This window comes from Diabrotica undecimpunctata, chromosome 4 (assembly GCF_040954645.1).
Source record: "Diabrotica undecimpunctata isolate CICGRU chromosome 4, icDiaUnde3, whole genome shotgun sequence".
NCBI lineage: Eukaryota > Metazoa > Arthropoda > Insecta > Coleoptera > Chrysomelidae > Diabrotica > Diabrotica undecimpunctata.
Genome location: NC_092806.1, coordinates 140,944,324 through 140,961,028, shown reverse-complemented (window position 1 = coordinate 140,961,028; position 16,705 = coordinate 140,944,324). Strand labels below are relative to the sequence as shown.

The 16,705-nt window shown below is 31.6% G+C and overlaps 3 protein-coding genes across 3 annotated transcripts in view; 1 reads left to right on the top strand and 2 right to left on the bottom strand.

Moving 5' to 3' along the window:
• Positions 1-257: 257 nt before the first annotated feature.
• LOC140438976 (protein FAM200C-like) lies at positions 258-1,289 on the bottom strand. The gene has a single exon (XM_072528611.1). The coding sequence runs from the start codon at positions 1,287-1,289 to the stop codon at positions 258-260; it is 1,032 nt and encodes a 343-aa protein (XP_072384712.1).
• Positions 1,290-3,010: 1,721 nt separating this feature from the next.
• Positions 3,011-4,404, bottom strand: LOC140438462 (coiled-coil domain-containing protein 124-like). Its single transcript, XM_072528131.1, has 2 exons — positions 3,928-4,404; positions 3,011-3,485 (listed from the first exon to the last, which is right to left on the bottom strand). Exons 1-2 carry the CDS (start codon positions 4,297-4,299, stop codon positions 3,216-3,218), a joined length of 642 nt encoding a protein of 213 aa, XP_072384232.1. The 5' UTR covers positions 4,300-4,404; the 3' UTR covers positions 3,011-3,215.
• Positions 4,405-8,446: 4,042 nt separating this feature from the next.
• Naa15-16 (N-alpha-acetyltransferase 15/16) overlaps positions 8,447-16,705 on the top strand; it is a 339,442-nt gene continuing 331,183 nt past the window's right edge. The window contains exons 1-2 of the mRNA XM_072530409.1: positions 8,447-8,637; positions 8,910-8,994. Coding sequence (XP_072386510.1) covers positions 8,581-8,637; positions 8,910-8,994 — 142 coding nt within the window. The 5' untranslated portion in view covers positions 8,447-8,580. The remainder of the gene's footprint in view (positions 8,638-8,909; positions 8,995-16,705) is intronic.

Genomic DNA, 16,705 nt, shown 5'->3' with positions numbered 1-16,705 from the left:
TTATAAAAATTTGAATATTTACAGGGGTTTTCTGATATTTTACGCCCCCAAAGTTGCAATTTCTCAATATACATCTTATGATATATTATGAGTAACTTTATGAGTCTCCACCCTACACTTTTAGGTTAAGGCTGTTCAACGAATCAAAAATGTCTGACAAATAAATCAATATTACTTGGGTACAATGTTTCTTGAAGACCAAGCTTAGTTTAGTTTGCTTTTGATGTTCTAAGAAGGTGATTACTTCATCTCGAAAGTCAAACAATCTTACCATCTTGAAGGCCAACGTACTTCTGTATGAAATAGCAGTGTTTGTGATCACTTCCTAAATCTTCACAAAGAGTTTTAAATAGTCGAATATTCAACGCACTGTTTTTTATGTTATTCACTACTTTTATACACAACTTTAAGACAGAATTCAGTTCATTTGGAAGGGTTTTTGCTGCTAAGGCTTGTAGATATATAAAACAATGTATCCCAGTCACATAAGCATTTTTCTCTCGTACTAATTGCACAAAGCCTGAGTGAGAACCAAGCATTGAAGGTGTGCCATCCGTACATCCACCGATCAGTCTTTGCCAAGAGAATTCATGTTTGTCAAAAAAGTCTGACACTGCTTTCATAACATCAACAGCTTTTGTCGCAGTCTGCAAATCTGTAGAAAAGAGTGGCTCATCTTTCATTCTTTTGTTTTCAATATACCGAACATAAACAATTAACTGAGAACATTGTGCTATGTCTGCACTCTCGGCTAGCTTAATAGCAAAAAATGGCGATTGTTTTACTGCATCAACTACCTGGTTTTGTATGTCTTCGGCCATATCATCAGTGCGACGTTTCACAGTGTTGTCAGAAAGAGGTATATAAAGAGATAACTTTTGCTTACTCTGCGTTCCAAGAGTACTATCAGCTGTCTTTAACACACACGGTTTAACAAGCGTCTCTCCATTAATATGGCTCTTATTTTCTTTAGCAATAAGAAGTGATTGCTCATACGAACTTTCAAGCACTTTTTCAGATGAATGAGCAGTAGAACCAGTAGTATCCAACTTCATGCGTTTTAAATTTTGAGATTTTGTAACAAAAAATTCCTTTGGTTTGTCCTTAAAAGAGTTATGTTTGGATGACAAATGTCTTTCAAGACGATTAGGTCTCAGTCTCATTGCCTTATTGCTTAACACTTCATCACAAATTACACACTGATGATGTTCGACATTAACTTTAAGCATACAAATAAACCCGTATTTGATATAATCATCATTATACTTGCGTTTCTTTGCTGAGCTCATCTTGACTACAATATTTTCTCTCAATTAAATCACGCTATATTGAAAGTCAACTACGACAACTAAAATCTCACAACACGTACAAGCTATTAATGCAAGAACACATGCCGAGGTATCTCAAACACTGAGCACCAGTCACAGCTCACAACATAGACACAAATCTGTTCACACAAATTTGTTCCTTATCATTATGCTGTGCACCGAGTCACAATTGGTTAGCTGGCCTTCGTCTGGATTTGGGAGGGAAGAAGGGAGGCAGTGCTTGGAAACGCTCGGTTGCCAAATGCTTGCTGTTACCACATTGAACGGCTCATATTCCATTCTTTCAAGCCTTCGATTTCAAGTTTATGTAGTAAAGTCAGATGTTACAGTGGTTTGTTTTAATTTTCTAAACATGATAATTAATTTAGAATTTTAGAAGGGCTACCTAAATTTACTTTAATATTCAACTTGTCTTGCACCCCCCTGATAGTACCTCACGTCCCCAGGTGGGCGAGCCCCCTGTTTGGGAACCCCCGATCAAGATTAAATAAATAATGTTGTGCTGATTCTATCTCTATACAATTCAATTTTTTTATTTTATTATTTAATTTATTGGATTCATTCTTATTTTTCCTAGTCTTCCATTATGCTCAGCATCTTTTCAGTTATCTATTTATTTTGTTTTGTTATTTTTTTTTCTTTATTATTTGAGGACCTAAATATTTCCCTGCTACTTTTTGGTTTATTTCCTAAATCTTTTCTAATTCAATTTCGTCTTTATCTGTTTTTGTATGTACCTGTGTAGGTCCTAACCTCCTCAAGAATTTCTCTCCAGTCGTCCATATCCATCGCCTTCCTTAGTCAAGCATGTCTTCATCGATGTTATCAGAAAACCATGGAATGACAATGGAGTGTGTTTTCCACACTCCATTGTCATTCACCACTGCATAGATTTGCCTAAGTACTTTTATTTCGAAACATCCTAACATGTTTTCATTCCTTTTTGTTTGAGTCCAGGTTTTTGAACAATGTGTTAGGAGCGGGCGTATTATTGTTTTGTAAAGTTTTACTTGTGTATTTCTCGATATATTTAAGGATTTAAGTAGGAGATTGAGTCAAAAATAGCACCTATTGACCATGCAAATCCTGCGGTTTATCTCTGAGGTAATAGTAAATTCAGTGTTGACAGGCGCTCCCGCGTTTACAAATTCGTCAACTGATAAATACTCAAATCTTCAATTGCGAATTCAATTAAACTTTGCCAACTGTGGCATTGAAATTATTTATTAATAATTATTTTTAGATAACAGAAACAATATTTGTGTTAGTGGTGAAACTCGACCTGGAATATAGAACTCAAGTTAGTAGTAAAGAAAATTGACAAGGAAAATGAATTTCCAATAGTTGGCTGTACACCATAAATCACAAAAGTTTTAAATAAAAAATACTGTATAAAAAGGTACATTTATTTAAAAAGAACTCTTTCGGGCTAAATTACAGAACGTTTTTGGAATGAGAATTCCATCATCAGTGTTACTACTAGGTATACATGAGTGAAGCTACTAAATATATGGGTAAAAACTCTTTAAATGTTATTAAATTTGTTATATAATACATTGTTGATGATAATTTAATATGATGTTAAAGTTTTAAACATATTTACTTAGCGAAAATTTTAACATCATATAAAATTATCAGCAACAATGTAATATATAACAAATTTAATAACATTTAAAGGGTTTTTATCGATATATTTAGTGACTTCATTCATGTATACCTAGTAGCAGTAATGATGATGGAATTCTCATTTCGCAAACGTTCTATGACGTATTCCGTGTTAAATAACAATACCTCTTTATAAAGGATTCTTTAAGTAAAATTTTTAGTAAAGATAGCTTTTACTAATATAACAATTAAAGGAAGTTCTCTATTTATTCAATAAATGGACTACATTTTTTGTAACAAGGGATTCTCTGGTGCCGTCTTCCAATTTTTAAACACCATTTGTTTCAGTTGTGATAATTTTAATGACGGATGAGTTATTTTCAGATCCTTCAAACATTTTTCTTCATAACACTTGTACGCTGCTTTCATTCTTTTCTCAGGATGTCTGTCTTCATCTGTATGGTCATTTAAGAGCAAAATAGCATCATCGATGTTTCTAGCACTTTGTGAATTATCAATCGACAACTTATTTAGATTTCTTTCTAATGGATCCTATAAGAAAAAATAGAATGATTGCTAAATGTGCAATTAAAGGTAGCAAATCTAGAAGATGCAAATGTAATAGAAAATAAAATGGGTATTAAATTTTTTTTTCTTTTAGCATGTAATCACTCTTTACTATAATCATAAGCATATTTGTTAGAATCGTCGCGAAGAGAAATATTACAATAAATATTTACTCTATATGATTGTTATAACTTAGTGATATTTGATGCATCCTCCTTTGTCCAATAACTTTAATGCTAACGCATTCGGATATATTTATCACTAAATGATACTATCACTTCACTCACAATTACCACTTCTAGGCCCCATTGCGGTTTCTTCTATCTATGATAAAAAATATTTAAAACCACTTTTGAGAATGCTTAAATTATATAATAATGAAAACTAATAATGCTAGGTATAAATAAATTTTAATATGATTACTTACTTCTAAATATGAAGACACATTTAACGAATTATTTTTAACATTAGCCTCAGTCCGCTGGGAACTAATTTCTGTTCTAGTCAATTTCTTTACATCTTTACCCCTTTTCATTTTAATCGAGGCAAGTTCTTTTTCTAACTGATCTTTTGTCTCTAGCTTTTTCTGTTTCAGTTCCTGTTTCTTCTTTTCTGCGGCTTCTTTTTTTGCTTGTTTCTTCTCAAACTGTTTATCGGAGTCTTTCCACAATTCCTCATCTATTCTTTCCTTATTTTCTTTTAATTTACTTTCCTTCTGTATTTTCTTTCTTTCACGTGAAGCTATCGCTTTGGTATTTTCTCCAACAAACTTTTTTGGCATAGTGTTTTTAATTAACATTCAAATACAATGCATATATCAGATAGTTCTTAAACCGACAATCATTTCAAGTACATGTCTTTCTTCAACTTTGACAGTAAATAACGTACCGTTGTTTTTGAAGGTTCTACGGGTGAACACTAACACGTCATATTGGTGTGATGTCACACCGCAATGTTTTAAGGTTATGTTGATTATAATAAAGCACAATAAATGATTTAATATTTTAGGCAACCTTACATACAGATTATTAATCAGTTGACTACAACAGTATGTATAAACGTGTCATTTTTAAGATATAATTCTAGTTAAATAAAACTATAAGCATTGATTTCATAGTTTATTAAGACTTCACCTTCTGTCCAAGGATGTTAGCCCATGATACTATGATTAAGAAGATAAGATATTGCGCATAAGTCGTGACGTAATTGGAGACTTGCACGTTCGTAATGTCAGTTTTTTGTATGTGTCAATAAATAATCTTTAATAAATAGTTTGGAGATATCCTTTTGTGTACGATTATTGTAATTATTAAATCTTTATTTAATATTATTATTTTGCTAATTGAATAATTTCATCACAGAATGCATAAAAATCCCATTTAACTTTAACAATAATTCAAATCTGATCTCCAATGACGGCATGCGCGAACACGACCGATTTTGTGCTACGGGAAGATCCTATCTTGTTAGTCATAGTATCATGTGTTAGCCTGTATCCTGGTGACAGCTATGCTGACTGATGACGTGGTTACTGTCATTGCTCTCACCATTTAGCACTCCAACCACCTTAACATTGTATAGTTATGTACAAAATGTTACATCTCCACCATTTTACAAATTTAGTTTTAATAGTTATTTAACCAACAAGTGTATTAATAAGGGCGATTAACAATTGAGATATTTTAACGCGTGAGCGAAGCGAAGGCGTTAATGTTCGAGATTGTTAATCGCCATTTTAATTCACGAGTTCGTTACAAAACTTTTCCGTCTACCGTACTTTTCAGAAATAAAGATATCTTAGTTTAAATATTTATTTACTTAACGATAAACAACAATTTTGTCAGCTTTCATTGACTTTATTCAAAGTTTCCTTAGGGGTAGTTTTATTATAGTAAACATTAATATTCGAAATAGTATAATTACTGAAATTAAAGGAAGATATTGATAAATAATTGTCTGCTGTATAGCATTTTGACAAATTTATATTTAAGTCTTCTTGGACCTCAGTAAATTCTGTGAGAGAAGAAGTTAAATTCTGGTGGAGTTAAATTAAACTCTTCGTCAATATCCATCCTTTGATTTTTCAAATACACAGAATTTTAAACCCTAAAGTAAATAATGACATACAATGACAGATAGTACTAACAGCGGCTACTTCATTTTAAATTAATTTTTTAGTGGGAATATAAATAGGTATATGTTTGGTTGCTTACACCCATCGAGCAAAAAGACAAAAGAGGGAATCTAATCGTTATGAAAAGGAGACCAAAAAAGTGGCCTCTGATGGCGGACATATCCGGAAATGCGAATGCGCCAAATTTAAATTTTCCGACACTTATTAACAGTAGCTATAAAATAGTGTTTAGAATGTGTCTTAGACGAGAAAATTTTAATTAAATATTAACGATAACAGTCTAAAATGTGAAACAATTGTTAAAAAACTTCAATATAAATAAGATTTCATGTGACAGTTGGGACAAATAATAACATAACCCAACTAAATTTGATTTCTTAAACAAGGAAAGACTCTCTTTCCTTGTTTAATTTGGCCTCTCAAGATGGCACTTCCTGTCTAACAATATTTTTGCCCCCACTACCTTTACATTCCCTCTTTTGTCTTTTTGCTCGATGCTTACACCACAGGTCACTGCCAATCACAGAGCATTTAATTAATTTATGCAAGCAATGTATGTTGTGTTGCCTATAATAAAATCGTTCATTAATAGAAAATCATTCATTAATAGGGGTCATTAATCAATGATTTTGAGGGTGTTAAAATTGATCATAAATGGACGGTCGACGGAAAAGGTGTTTTAACAACATGAGGGTTCTTGATCTGATTATATACCACTGGTATCTGTAGGTATTACAGATGGCTGTGACTTAAATATATTAAGAGACTTTTTAATATCTACTTAATTGCGACGAACAATATTATTACGCTCATCTCTCAAGATATAAGACCTTGGGGCTTCGTGCTATGATAATATTTGTGCTGGTTCCCACCTTTTTGACATTGATTGTACATAACAACATCTGTGTTAGGTTCCATAGACTTTAAATCCTTAACAACCGGATATATGTCTTTCACATATATATTTCTCCTTTTATTTAATTTTTCTTTAACATTTAGGCAAACTGATGGTTTTAACACATCTTGGTCAATTGGTAACTTAGTTCTACAGTATCTACTCATTAAGTAGATTACTAGTCTGCTTAGTAACAGGGCCGATTCAATGTCAGAACTGTCATCAATAACTTTTTAATCATACTTTTAGCAATGGCTAAACCCTTCTGAGCCAGTCCATTTGACCGTGGATAATTGGGACTTCTAAATTTAATTTGACAATTTCATGCTCTGGCAAAATTTTTAAAATGAAACTATTGAATGGCACATTATTACAACATATATAGGCTGGTGAGCCATGTGTAGCAAACATGGACCTTAAAACTCGAATGACACAAAAAACAGATTTGTCTCTTATTGAGTGTAGCTCTATCCATTTTGAAAAATAATTATAAGCTACTAGATAACTTGTACCATAACATGTAAAAATGTCAATGCCAATTTTTTCCCATGGAATTTCTGGTAAATATGGTATTGTTGCTTCGGTCTAAATTTTTCATAAGTTTAACATTTTTTTATATAAGCCGCTATATCACAGCTCATTCCTTGCCAGTAAAAAAATTGCCTGGCTCTAGCTTTCGATTTCTCAATACCACAACGTATTACATCAGCAACTTTTTGTGGTAATTCTCAAAAATCTTTCTTGATTGCACTTTAATATTTTGGATCATACCAATTTTTAGATCATACCAATGTTTCCCAAAAGAAAATAAACAATCAGTAACTCTTTGTATTTGGCCATCTCACATATTTTTATTTTGACATTGATTTTTTTAGCTCCTTTATTTGACAATCTATCCATGTGCACAATAAGTGTTTGTTCTAAGTAAATTGACTTGTACAGTGGATCCCACTGGGTATACCCATACAATTAACTTTGCCAACATATTTTATTGGTTACGACACAATATTTGATCAGTTTTTTGTTAACGAAAAATGTGCTACGTTTTCATACAACATAGTACATCGTGCTTCGCCTATTGTTAAAATATGCTTCGTACAATGGTTATGATAAGTCCCATACCTATCCATGTTTTACCTGTGTTTGCTTGGAACTGCTCTTAAAATAATGCCTGTTTGCTGTGTTATTATTCGACCAATTTTTGTATGACTTGTAATGAGCCGATTTTTAAAAGAACATGCAAAACGACCAAATTGAGCTGATTGACAATTCAAGTAATTTTTGGCGATAAACACTCTTGTCTAAACAGATTAGCTACCTACCTATACCATTTAAAATCAAATAGGTGCGTATTTTCTTGTTCTGACCCTGTTATCCGCATTACCAGTAACTAAACTCATCTATCCTTTATACAGCTTATTGTGAAACAAGATAGGAGTTTATAAGGATAGAGTAGTAGGACCTATTTTGTGTCCTTATAGTTGACTTAAGAGTTTATAGTTGATCACATGGTTTTGGCTTGTTGTATTACCTTACTTATTATCAAATATCTATATCTATCAAATGTTCCAATAAGTAACCATATCTGGTTGTATCACAATAAGTTTACTGCCTCATATCTCATGTTTTTAAAGTCCTTTAATATAATTTATAAACTTGTTACAAACGTGATTATATGAACATCAATGAATAACTCAATAAAATTGTTTAATTTATACTTTTATTTATATAATTGAAAGCGAATAAATACAGAGAATTTTAATGAGGATTCTTTTTTAGGAATTTTAGTTGTGTACCCTTTCCTAGTTAAAATATCCCTCTTTTTGTGTCAAAGATACGCCTATGTTTCAACAATACATCTCATACATGCAGAAGACATCTGCGTTATCGGTAACTTAACTGTCATGCTAATGTCAGCTGCCACTTTAGGTCACGTGATCACGATCGACATTGGAGAACTTTGTGGCCACGAGGTTTTTAATAATCTTTAAAATTTGTATATTTTGTTTCACCGGGTTTAAAACGTTCACAGTTAAAGTGAAAAATCAGAAATGCCCTCTAGTAAGCCGCTACCACCGAAAGAAAATGCCTTATTTAAAAGAATCTTGGTTAGTACCTTCAAGCCGAATCTCCAACAATTTGAATTATGAGCAAAATAGAATGGATTTGATCGGAATTTTCATTTTATTTTGAATTATTATGACAGTTATGTTTCATTATTACAAATAATTCGTTAAGTTCAAAGTTTTATGGGGTATTTCATTTGAAAATAGGAAATGTTTTCATAAAGTGACATTGCTTTGTGGTTGATTTTGTTGGGGTTCTGTGATTAGTTTAATATTTGATTGAATAATAACTCACTTCTCTTTATGATTTTTAGAAGTGTTACGAGCAGAAACAGTACAAAAATGGTTTGAAATTTGCGAAGCAAATCCTATCAAATCCCAAATACACAGAACATGGAGGTTAGTAAAATATTTTGAATTGGAACAGTGAAGCTTTGGCAAAGGGAAATACAGTTTTTACTGATTTATTGCTATACATGGCCATAATAGGGAAACAATTTATTGCCATTAACTTAACTTTACTTTTGTATAATATAAATCTGAGTTATAAATAATGAAAGTGGGTTTTGATCATTATGTTGATGTCAAATTCACAAATTTATACTGGTAGGTATACTAACTAAAAGTACTTACCTTCTCTGGCAAAAATCATTGCCTTAATGTCAATTAAAAACTAATATATTTAGTGATTTTTGTAAAATACCTATCATTGAATCTGCCACGCATGTTGAATTGTCCATTATTCAAATAGTTTGTGTAATGTTCAAGAAATGGATATATTAGACAGTAGATACGATAAATCCCTTTGCAAACCTACTAAAGTTTTAAAGAATTTGCCAGTTATACATATTCTCTCCAACAATTACATCAGTTCATAATACTTTTTACTCTTGCTTAAATCATACATCAAGAAATATGCATATAAAATTCAATAACAATTACATAATATGGAAATATTATTTCCTTTATTTTTTAGAAACTAGTCTGCTACATTATAGTGAAGTCAAATTATCTATTTCTTTGTGATTATCTTGATTTTAAAGAAACTGAAATTGTGACTTGTGAAAAGGGAATTTGAGAGCTGGTACTTAACTTTGGAGACACTTTTTTTTTATAAAAAACTCTTAATTTTAATAAAAATGTTCTCTATGAATGATTAGACCCCAATCAATATTAATAAGTAAGTGGTGTAGCAAAAATTTCATTTTAATCCATTTTTCACTTACCACACTAAATCCAACCATATTTCAAATTAACATTGCTTTCATTATAATCTATTGATTAATCCAAATCAACAAATAGTTATTTGTAGTAGTAATTACTGTAGAATCATATAAAAATCCTTTCGTGCAAAGCTATTTTTTAGGATCAGGAACAAACAATCTTTGGGAATCAAACCTGGGAAAAAGACTATTCAATGCTACATAATTATACAAATGTTATCTATTGTAATATAAGATTTGTTGGCAGCTGTGTTATCATGATAAGAAAGTACTTTCTGTACCTAATGAGACTTTATCCTTGATTGCATTGTCTAGATGTAAACAATTTTATTTTTAGTTGCCATTTATAATTTTCCGATTTTCAGAGTAGTAGACCACCAATACAATTGCACGATAATATCACAACACACTTTCCTTAACCTTTTCTGTCGATAGGACTGTGTTTTGCCTTCTTTAGTAGAAGAGAATAATTGTTTGGACTATTATTCCATCAAATCTTGTTAAATAGTGTGGGAAGTTATTCAGATTGTTGTGAAATATGCCAAAATATTGAGAGAAGCACTCAAATTAATCAATATTTGCTGTTTTAGCAAAAATTTAATGTATTTCAATATTTTTTTATTTCAATTCTTCAATTAACATTCTATAGACAGTTATTTGGCATGCTCACTATATCCAGTATCTCAAGCACCTATTCTCAAGAGCAGAAACACTTTTTGTACATGCCCTATGGGATTTATAATTCGTGCTAATATGACACACAGACTCAGCAACACAGTTTTTATTCCAATAATTGTCTATGATAAGAAAGCACTTTCTTTACCTAATGAGGCTATTCATCTTTGATTGCATTGTCCAGATCTAATCAATTTTATTTTTAGTTGCCATTTATAATTTTCCGAATCTCACAACACACTTTCTTTAACCTTTTCGGCAGATAGAACTGTGTTTTGCCTTCATTAGTAGAGGAGAATAATTGTTTGGACTATTAAACCTTGTTAAATAGTGTGGGAATTTGTCCTGATTGCTGTGAAATATGCCAAAATATTGATATACTCAACACTCAAATAAATCAATATTTGCTGTTTTGGCAAAAATTTAATGTATTTCAATATTCTTTTATTTCAATTCTTCAATTAAAATTCTATAGGCCGTTATTTTGCATGCCTATATCTGGTATCTCATGCATCTGCTATCAAGAGCATAAACACTTTGTGTACATGCTCTATGGGATTTATAATTCATGCTAATATGATACACAGACTCAGCAACACAGTTTTAAAAAGACTTTATTCCAATAATTGTCTATGTTATGCTATTCCAATGTTTACTTAATTTTTGGAAAAATTAAGTAAATATTCAATACAACGATTATTAACGAATGTGTATGTAGATGTAAAGGCTCCTATAGTCAGTTGTAAAACTGTGAAAGGCAAAATAGAAATTATAAAATTATGGTTTAACAACACAAAACCAAAGAAACAATTCAATTTCCTTGATTTTTGTGAGGGCAGAATGAAAATAAGATGTTTCATTAATATTTAAACATATTAAGTAATGATTTTGTATAATCCTTTATAAAGTTTTACTTATTCGTCACTTCACGACCTGGAAAATATTACAAAAGATCTTGTTTTGTTTATCACAAGGAAGAATTATAATTTTATTATTTTCAATAATTTTTGTAGTATTATATTAATTTTGAATATAATTATTTTGTAAAAGAATTATTTTTCTTTTTTGACATATGATCTTTTGAAAACATCTACATCTTTGGCCATTGAATAGTTTACTCTCTTACATATCTAGTAGCCCATTGTTTTGAATTTTTACCTCATTTAAACACACAATTTATGTCAAAGTGACTTTAATTACCAGTGGGTACACCCAGAATATGTTGGTTAAAGTAAAATTAAGAAGTTTTCTTGAATACAATGGATTATGTTGTTAATAACAAAAAAAGGAAGTCTGGGTTAAAAATATCTCTGTATGTTATAATCAACAAGCTCCTTCCAAGCTTGTTCAATTGCTTCTCATAGTTTAATTTGATTCCATGGTCTAAGGTTTCTTTTATTTAATTTATTTGTCAACTCTTCCCACACATTTTCGATGGGGTTAAGGTCTGGACTCCTGGAAGACCATGGAAGAACATTAACATGAGTTTCTTCCAACCATTCTTGAATAATTCTTCTCATATGCACCGTGCAATTGTCATGTTGGAAGATGAAGTTTATTTATTTATTTACAGATATACCATTTTTTCAAAAATATAACGTCAATCTGTACAAAGTATAACTTGCGTTAAAAAATTTATACTAAATTAAATTAGGAACTTAACTTATTAGGTAATCATACTCAAAACCTTACCTGACTTCTTAAATGTTGTTGTAGGTATTCCAAATAATTCTAAATTATTGCTGTGCTCATTCTTCTTCTTCTACGGCACTACAGCCCAAAATGAGCATTGGCCTCCTTTATTTTTTGCCTCCACCCTTGTCTGTCTGTGGCTGCTCTTCTCCATACACGGACTCCTAAAAGTGCTTGTGCGTCGCTGCTTACTGTGTCTTCCCAGCGCTTTCTTGGCTTTCCAACTGGTCTCTTTCCCTGCATTCTGGCGTCCAGTGCTCGTTTTGGTAGCCTATCCTCTCCCATTCGTATCACATGTCCGGCCCATTGCAATCTTTGTATTCTAATGAACTCTGACAGGGGTGTTTCCTTATACAGTTGATAGAGCTCGTTGTTATATCGAATTCTGAAGATTCCGTTTTCCCTCACAGGTCCTAGTATTCTCCTCAGTACTTTTCTTTCGAATGTGTTGAGTTTGTTTTTGGATGTTTCTTTCAGGACCCATGCTTCGCTGCCATAACATGCTATTGGCCGAATTAAAGTTTTACTCCGCCTGTGGTGACTAATGGGTGGATTGAGTAGCTCAGGAGTCACCATTGCCGGTCCTAAGCCCGGGTAAAGGAGGAAGGTTGGGCAGTGGGCTAACAACCCACTCCCGGAAAAACACACTGTTATGAAACCTAAACAGCTGTGCTCATTGGCCGTTCTTAAAATTCTTGTAATGGGTTTATTTTGACCATATTTTGTAGTATGAAATAGAACATTAAATATCTCAGTATTACGAGTTCTTCTAGTAGTAACATTAAAACTTATTAAATGTAGTAACTCTGGATCTTCAACATATCCATTCATAATCTTATGAAGGAAACATAAATCTTCTTCAAACCTTCTATGATGTAGCGATGAGATATTAAGTATTGAAGATATATCATCATATGTGTATTGCTGTCAAATAAAACGAATTGTGTAATATTATTACATGTCTCCAAAGGTACATTATTTATACAATAACAATAATTTACCAACTCCCTTGTAAAAGTAATTTTAAAACTTAAATTTTATATTTAAGTATAGCATATTTACCTCACACCAACTAGCTAACCTTCTAAGATCATTTTGTAACAAAGAGACATCAACTAGGTTATTAAATATTCAAAATATTTTAAGGTTGTCAGCAAACATTAGAAAGCAACTACTTTTAATGACTGATGATATATCATTAACAAATATATTAAATAAGAGAGGCCCAATATGAGACCCCTGAGGTCACATATACTCACTGAGATGAACAATTTTCATATTTTACATACTGACACCTACCAGACACATAACTACTTATCCACTTAAGTATTTTATCTCTAAATGCACAACCTTGTAATTTAGCAATACACAGATCATGGTTAACTCTATCAAATGGTCAACCTGACCCGTATGTTCAACTGAATTAGCAATAAAATTAGTATACAAAATTAAGTTTGTGCATGTAGACTTACCTTTAGAAAAGCCATGTTGTTGAACATCAATTACATGTTAACAAATTATTTATAAGTTACTCATATAGCTTAGGTAATACTGTTTGGTTCCAAAAAGCCTAATAATTTTCAATATCATTTTTATTATTGAACTTTAAGATTGGTGTTAAATAACTAGGTTTCCAAAAATCAGGAAAGTTGTTATCAGGGAATCTCTGGATCCCTGATGGCAGCATTATGTTCTCAAGAATATTTTTGTTATTTAATTGTTTTAATTTTTATAAATATAAACTCTTATTATGCTATAAAATCTTACTCAACCATCGCTATATGATTGAAACACTTTTTCATTGGAAAATGCAACATTAGACCAAAAGTTGTCTTCACAGTTAATAAATTCATTACAAAATGCAACTCGTCTCCTCTTGCGATCCTCATTGTATGTGCAGTGCAAATGCTGCCTGGAAACGCTGTCTCAAAGCAAAAGGAGACAGCTGCTACTAACACCTCATCTTACTGCTCCGTGGAGATCTTCTGCCCTCTTGAACCACCCAACCTGGTTATATAGTGAAAATGATCCCATCTTTGTTTGATTTTCCATATGGCTCACGTTCAGATCAGCAGCCACTTGCCTTAGTGACCAACCTTCTTTGAGTTTGGCAATTGCTCTTGTTTTTTGCATACCATTCAAATGCGTTCTAGACATTTTGGATATGTTTAAGAGCTTTTTATTTTATAAAAATGAAGGTGAAATAAACTGTTCAATGACTGCAGTTGTACATATAAAGATGAGAAGTATAGCCAACCATATTGTAATATCCACCACAAGATTGAAAAGCTGAGATTGAAAAACTATTTTACTTCACCAAACTTCTTCATTTTATCATTTAAATTCCAAAATTACCAATTTATTTACTCTACAAATTATGATATGTCTATCTCTATTTAAGTACCTTGCTTTAGATTTAACTAACTACTCTGGGTGGCAAATGTTCGATAAAATGGACATACAGCTCAAGTACTGCTCCTCTACTCTTAATCATTCTGTTTGACTTTAAATTGTAGGTTCCTTATATCTGTGTTAAAATTGTGTCGTATTCTCAAAAGTATAGTAGATCATGTAGAATAAACACAAATTGTAACTCATCAATAAAGTTTATTTATGGATATATACGGATACTAGAAATATTCAAGGAATTAATGTGTAAACACCTCGTTGGTATGCATGCTTATTTTTTCATTCTACCTACTCCTTTTGATATAAGTTGAGTGCTTTGACAGCTGTCAGCGTCATGGAGAGTTGGTCTCTAAAACACAACTCATAATTAAGGTCCCCAACCAATGAAGAAGAGAGGACAGCTCAAGTATTCCTTAACAATAAAAAAACTCACCTTAGACTATATTAAACTATGAGTCTTAAAAGGCTGTGTAATATGGACTCTTCCATCACAATAGCATGATATCTTATAATGTAAGTTCTCCTGTAGTTTCATATTTTTAAGGTTTGATGAACACCAGCACAAACAAGGTATTTGTGTTGGGTTTGGGTGTTCTTATACCAGCTCATACTTTGATTCATATGACTCACTTAAAAGAATAGATAGTAGGTCAGATAGGTGATGATGCATTTCATAAATGTAGAATAGGTAGGTAGACATATACTAGATTAAAAAATAAAGAACACTTAACTATGTTACTAATGTACATTTTATGTGTATTATTTCTGCATAATTTTGAACCTTTAAACAACCCCAGGAACCGTGAAACGGTACCAGTCGACATAAGTTTCATTAGCATTTTCTTATGCTGGACTACGCTGGGAATGGCCATCCGTTCCCTAGCTTTTTGTAGGGCAACAATATACAAGGAACAAACGAACAAAAATCGCGATGAAATTAAGCAGCTAAGGCACTGAAACGTTTTCAGTGAGTGAGCATTAAAGTAAGTCCTCAACTCAAAAGAGCCTTTACAACATGTGCTTAAGCATATCCGAAAGTATTTACAAAAGATACTTTAGGTCACACTGTAGGAAGGTATAAGGCCAGACAACCTCATTTTCTATTTATGTATGAGTATAATATTTAATAATCCATTATGAACATAATGGGTTCTGTAGTTTTATGATTTAAAGATATAACTCTCTCATGATAAAAAATATGTGGGTTGAAATATTAGATAGTTAAATGTTAGATAATTGAAATTCTTCCAAAACAGTACACAATTTGTCCTTGCATAATTTGTATCAGTTTATCTGGAATTATCACCACTGCATATTCTTAATTTTGGATCTCCACATGATTTTATTGCTAAATTAAGTTTTCAGTTTTATTTTCTAGTGCTTTATAAGTTCAGTATTCTAGGATTTCTTCTGTTATTTTTGTAACCAGTACTTACAAGTCATCAGTATCTGCAGTGGCACTTTCTAATATTGTTATTTTCAGCATTCCATTCTAATGTAAATAGTTTTGTCCCTGAAGTAGTGACTCATTATCATACCTTGATTTATTCTATCATGCCATTAGAACTGTATAATCTGCATGAGCTATGACTTTATATAATTGTTAGTTTTGTTTTGTTGTTTTTTTTTTAGTTTTAATTGCATTGATTGCATTCACAAGTGCATTGTGCAGTGCTAATTGATAATACGTCTCCCTATGTTAGTCCTCTTTTTATATTTTGTGTATCTGTGGTATCTCAGTTTATAATACCTTACGAGAATTGTATTCTCTAGCATTTTATATGAACTTTATAAAAGATTATTGATATCTACAATTTTTCTCATAATAAAATTAAAAAAAACACATTTAACTACCTTATTAGTATTCAGGGTTAGTGGTAGTAATAATAAGTAAAAAACTCAACTAATTGCCATTTATAAGGTCATAAAAAGTGAAGTTATTCATTTTCATTTTGTTTTATAGAAATTTCGAAGTCATAATAAACTGAAGTCTATTTAATATTTGAATGGCCGTCCTAAATAAGGTTGTTATCTACAAAAACATGTTTTGGCGGGTTTTTGCTTGTAATCAAATTTAAGATCAAAAATGTACTTTTTATTGTTGGATGAGG

Excerpts from the sequence above, each read along its gene's own strand:
- LOC140438976 (XM_072528611.1), bottom strand. The coding sequence starts at position 1,289 with ATGAGCTCAGCAAAGAAACGCAAGTATAATGATGATTATATCAAATAC.
- LOC140438462 (XM_072528131.1), bottom strand. The coding sequence starts at position 4,299 with ATGTTAATTAAAAACACTATGCCAAAAAAGTTTGTTGGAGAAAATACC. Across the intron at positions 3,486-3,927 it reads ATGTGTCTTCATATTTAGAA|GATCCATTAGAAAGAAATCT; the intron begins GTAAGTAATCAT and ends TTTTTCTTATAG.